The sequence below is a fragment of the Pinus tabuliformis genome, chromosome 7 (assembly GCF_031772625.1).
Source record: "Pinus tabuliformis cultivar Carrire ecotype Pingquan chromosome 7, CPIR1, whole genome shotgun sequence".
Taxonomy (NCBI): Eukaryota; Viridiplantae; Streptophyta; class Pinopsida; order Pinales; family Pinaceae; genus Pinus; species Pinus tabuliformis.
This window is the reverse complement of record NC_142293.1, coordinates 1,294,940,782-1,294,946,231: the sequence shown is the minus strand read 5'-3', so window position 1 is coordinate 1,294,946,231 and position 5,450 is coordinate 1,294,940,782. Positions and strand designations below refer to the sequence as shown.

General features: G+C 42.8%; 1 protein-coding gene across 1 annotated transcript; it reads left to right on the top strand.

The window, feature by feature from the left end:
- Nucleotides 1-3,124: 3,124 nt before the first annotated feature.
- LOC149252245 (cytochrome P450 750A1-like) lies at nucleotides 3,125-5,079 on the top strand. Its single transcript, XM_089459661.1, has 2 exons — nucleotides 3,125-4,120; nucleotides 4,229-5,079. The coding sequence occupies exons 1-2, from the start codon at nucleotides 3,164-3,166 to the stop codon at nucleotides 4,850-4,852; spliced, it is 1,581 nt and encodes a 526-aa protein (XP_089315787.1). The 5' UTR covers nucleotides 3,125-3,163; the 3' UTR covers nucleotides 4,853-5,079.
- Nucleotides 5,080-5,450: the final 371 nt, after the last annotated feature.

Here is a 5,450-nt window from a genome sequence, read left to right as displayed (position 1 = left end):
GGAGGAATCCTTTGATCATTTGAAACATATTAGCCTTGATGATGTCCCAGCAAATTCTATAGAAATGAATGGAGAGCCCAACGAGTCCTGGAGCTTTGTCTGGTTCCATCTTCCAGATGACATTGATGATTTCATCTTTAGAGAAGGGCTTCAGGAGTCTTGAGTTATCCTCCTCGTTTACCATTCTTGGAATGTGAGTGAGAAAGTCTGTTGATTCCTCATCAATGTCTGCACCTTCTTCTTTGTACAACTGTTGCAATGAGAGGTTGCAGCCTCTTTTACCAGAGTTGTGCCTTTGAGGACAACCCCATATGGGGAGATGATTTTAGCAATGTGATTTCTAGAAAGACGAGTTCGAAGTTGCTTGTGGAAGAAGGCAGAATTTTTGTCTCCAAAGATAAGCCATAGATTACGATATTTGAGCCTCAAGGATTCTTCCTCCACTCTTAATGACCAAAGAGTGCTGTGTTGGAATTCTTGCTCATTCTAAAATTCTGAATGGGTAATATCTTGCAGCTCCATGTCTAGTTGCAAATCGAGCAGCTGCTCGATATTTTGCTTTGTAAGCCTAGTGGGGGAATTTGAGGGATTTTTATCCATTCTTTCAAGGTTGTTTTCATGGCCTTTAGCTTTTGTTCCCACACATAGTTGGGCGATCCAAGAATAGGGATGGACCAGGCCTTCATGACTGTGTCCATAAACCCTTCCCTGTCTGACCAGATAGGGTTGAACCGGAAGGGGATGGGCCCTAGTTTTTCCTCTTCTTCGAACAACAAAAGAATGGGTTTATGATCAGAAGTCAACATTGGTAGAATTTTAGTGGAGATAATCTTCTTTTTGGAGAGGAAGGTGCTCTGCAGTAAAAATCTGTCCAAACAGGCTAATATATGCTCTGCCCCAGCTCTATCATTTGACCAAGTGTAGAGCCCTTTTTTTGGCTTAAAATCCAGTAAGTCCCATTGTCGAACCAGGTCTTCCACGAATGGAAGAAGGTGGTCCCTGCTATTGATTCCTCCTCCTTTTTCCTTTCGTTCGAAGATTACATCGTAGTCTCCTGCTAGAGTTATATTCTTTGGGGAGTAAGCGTTAAGAAAATCAAACAGGGTTTGCCAGTAGTCGTTCTTTTCTGCATAGAGGACACAGACGTAAAGATAAAATAGTGCGAAGGTGATCTTACTTGCAAGGTTCCAGAGTTCAATGTAAATCCAGTGGTGCATTTGGAAGGAGCTCTCGAGATGAAATTTGTCTTCCTCCCAGAGGGTGGGAAGCCCACCACATGAACCCTTTGCACTTACTGCTTTTCCAACTTTTGTTTTCAATTTTACTTTGCTAAGATCAAGAAGGGCATCCCCTTCTATTTTAGTCTTTTGGAGCATGAGGATCTCAACAAATTCTGTTCTCAAAAGGTTCTTCATAAATTCAGCTCTTAAGGGATTCCCCAGGCCTCTGCAATTCCAAGAGACTAACTATATTATTTACTAGCAGAGGGGAGAGCAGACCCTCCCTGGGAGGCCTGGTTCTAGTATTTCCGCTAATGGACATGTCAATCGTGGGCTAGCTTCCTTGCATTTTTTTGTCTCTCTGCCTCTTCTTCCCTTGCCTCTCTGTGAGATTTCCTCCCAACTCTTTTCGAAGGCCTCTCGGATGTCATATCTTCCGAGGATTTAAAAATCTTTGGAGTCTTCTTCCTTGTCATCTCTACGTAGGATGGAGGGCTAGAGACACCTCTTGGAGTTCCATTTTGGAGAGGGCCTGTTTCCTCTTATCTTTTATCTTCATCCATAGTATTGGGTTGTTGTTCAACTACTTCATCTGTTGGAGCTAGGAGTTCTTTTGATGTAATGGGTATTTCAAAGGGATTGTTGGATATGTCTGCTTTTGGAGGGACCGTGCTCCCCTCCCCTTGTACCATGGGTGGAGCACCGCTCCCCGTGGGCACTCCTTTCCCTTTGGTTTAGCTGTTCTCCTTAGCTAATGCTGATTTATGAACTCGAGTTCATTGTTCTCTTTTCGAGTTCTCGGCCTCCTCCTCTATTTTCTTTTTATAGTGCTTGGCAAAGTGCCCGTAGCCATGGCAATGCCGGCATTTAAACAGGAATTGCTCGTAATCTAACACTTGAATGTGAGACCAATCAACCACCGTGAGCTTTATAGCTTCAAGGAGGCCTTCCTCTAGGTCGACTTCTACACAAATTCTCGCGCAGGAGCAGTGATCCCTCCTTTCTGCATGATCTATGTATTTGCTAAGCTTACTGCCTATGGTTTCTAGGGATTTGGGGTTCTAGCAGTGTAGAGGTAAATGTGGTAGGCATACCTAAAGGAGGATAGCCAAGGGAACATCCTTAGATGGATCGAAATCCGGGGTCCATTGGTTCGAACTCTGGGGTCCATTGGTTTAGGTACAAACCGTGAGGGCCCATGAAATATTGGCCACTTCTAAATATGAGATTCCTGTCCTCTATCCATTCAAATACGAACACAAAGAAGCCTTTTCCGACTAAATGGCTTTTGATTCCTTCTTTAACAAGAGGTTGCGAGTTCCATTGCACCCACGCATCAACAACTTTAGGCGAGGGCCATAGCATGGTGAACTGCCCAATAAGCCCTCCCTCTGCAAGGTTCAGAGCTGATCTATAGGGTTCTTTAGTGGGCAAGGCAACTCTGGGGATGGTTTCCAATCTTTTGACAAACTTTTGCTGGTTTTCATTCCTTGGAAGTTTATTGCCTGCCGCTACAAGCTTTTGAAACACCTTTAGCTCAGGGGAAGAGGAAGGTCGAGTTCGGGACCCGTGGGGCCATGGCGATGGTACAGCACGCAAAAGCTCACTGAGTCGGTGCTCCGGGGTATTTCAAACCCTATACACTACACAACTTAATAAACCACTTCACTTTTACCATTTAAATTATACTAGATTACAAAACACTTCAATATTAAAAATAATTTATTATTACCTCCTGGTCCCAGATTAGATCTGTGCCAGGGTTTGAATTATCTGAAATTTAGTACTATTTGCAGTAAGATTATTTCACTTACCATTTACCTTCCCGCATATTAACGGGATTATCTCGGGATTATCTGAGCTTTGATACACCATAGGGTGGCTTTAAATACCATACGCTTCTTCATTGCAATCATCGTATCACTTACATAGGTGTGTTCGGTATGGAATTCCATATGTTGCCTCTATCTGTGTTCCTCTCACTGCCTGCGAAAGGCTCTGAAGGTGCTAATACAGCAGCTATTGTTGGTTTGTTTTCCTGTTTATTTTTCATGTTCTTATTGCATAAGAGAAGGGTTAGGGCTCGATTGCCTCGAGGACCCTTTCCATGGCCAATCGTCGGAAATCTCTTCCAACTGATACCGCCTGCTCACCGTGCTCTTAAAGGCCTTGCTGACAAATATGGTCCCATTTTCTTTCTGCGCTTAGGCTCTGTCCCTACCGTCGTTGTCTCTTCTTCTGAGATAGCCAAAGAGTTTCTCAAAACTCATGACTTGATTTTTGCTAGCCGACCTCCAAGGGCCGCTTGGAGATTAATGTTTTTCAACTCCAAAGATGTGGCCTTCGCCCCGTATGGAGATCACTGGAGGGAAAAGAGAAAAATATGCGTAACAGAATTGCTGAATGCCAAAAGAATTGAGTCCTTCAAGCACGTGCGAGAGGAAGAAGTATCTGCGATGATCCGTTCAATATGGGAGGAGAGTGAGAGCGGAAAAATTGGTGTCAATATTAGCAAGGGCCTCTTTACTCTCACTTGCAATATAGTTTGGCGGATACTGGCGGGGAGGAAATTTCCTAGCTATAGTTTGGGTGGTGATTTCAAGAGTTTGAAGGATTTATTAGTAGACCTGATGACTGCGATGGGAGCTTTAAACATCGGAGACTTTATTCCTTATTTGGATTGGCTTGATTTGCAAGGAATCAAGGGACGCATGAACAAAATCCATAAAGCATTCGATGAATTTGCGGAGAAAATAATAGATGACCATGTTGGCCATCGCATGGCCGCGAGTCACCAGAAAGACGAAGAGCCTCACGTCAAAGATTTCGTGGATGTGCTGCTCGAGAAAGCTGAGGCCGACTCCAAAATCACACGGGAAACTATGAAGGCTCTTGTTCTTGTGTGTCTCTCCGCCTCCGCCCTCGGCCATTCTATTATCATTTTTTATCATCATTCTTTAAGTTAAATTAATCAATTTCTTGCATTAATTGAATTCGTATCTGTGCAGGACATGTTGGTAGCTGCTGTGGACACGTTGTCAACTACGTTAGAATGGGCAATGAGTGAGCTGCTCAGACATCCACATGCCATGAAGAGTTTGCAGGAAGAAATCGAATGTATAGTGGGCAAACATCGCCAAGTGATTGAATCCGATGTAGTAAGGATGAAATACCTCCACTGCGTAGTGAAAGAGACGCTAAGACTATACCCAGCGGGGCCGTTGGGCATTCCTCATGAATCTGTAGAGGCTGTGACAGTAGGAGGATACCATATCCCTAAGAAAACAATGGTAATGGTGAATGTGTGGGCTATAGGAAGGGATCCCAATGTGTGGGGGCCAGATGCTTCTGAATTCAAGCCGGAGAGATTCATGGAGGAGGAACATGTGAATTTAGCAGATCAATCAGACTTCCGTATGATACCGTTTGGGGCAGGAAGGAGAGGATGCCCAGGGACCCCCATGGCTATTCCCACAATTGAACTCGCATTGGCTCAGCTGATGCACATTTTTGACTGGACAGTTGAAGGTGATCCATCGCTGCTGGATATGACGGAATCGTGTGGGCTGATGATGCCAAGGCAAGTTCCGCTGTGTGCATATCCAGGATTGAGGGTCGGCTTTCCACTATAGTCCAGCGATGAAGTCTAAGAAGGGGCGAGGTACCGTGCGGCTTCTTATGGAGCGGGTTTCCTTTTTTCGCTAGTACGCTACAACCTATTTAGTTTCCCTAGTGATATTATTTTCGTTGCATGTTATCCTAATTTAGTGATATTCTACTTTCACTAGCAATGCTTTCGCTACATGTTACTCTACTTTACCTTATGGTAATTACATTATAATCATGGTACTTTACCTTATTTGGTGTTTGAGATTGTTAGCATAGAATTTGGAAGGTTAATAATATAACTAGCTATCGGTAATTTTTTCATTTTTTTTTAATTATGGTGAATCACTAATTTTTTTTTGGATAAATCTAAAGGAAGTCCAGAATCCATTTTTTTGTTTTACTAATCCAATTTTCTTTTTTCTTTTTTGAAATGAAGAGTATATTTCCTAAACCGAAATCATAACAAATAATATACTTAATATACTCAAATGAGATTTAAACAACAATTTATTAATTTTACTTATCACCTAACTAAACTTACCTTTAAACCAGATATCACCGTTAAGCCACGTATGACTGAATGTAACTTTGCTCAATTCTTTATATGGAAACAGCATATAA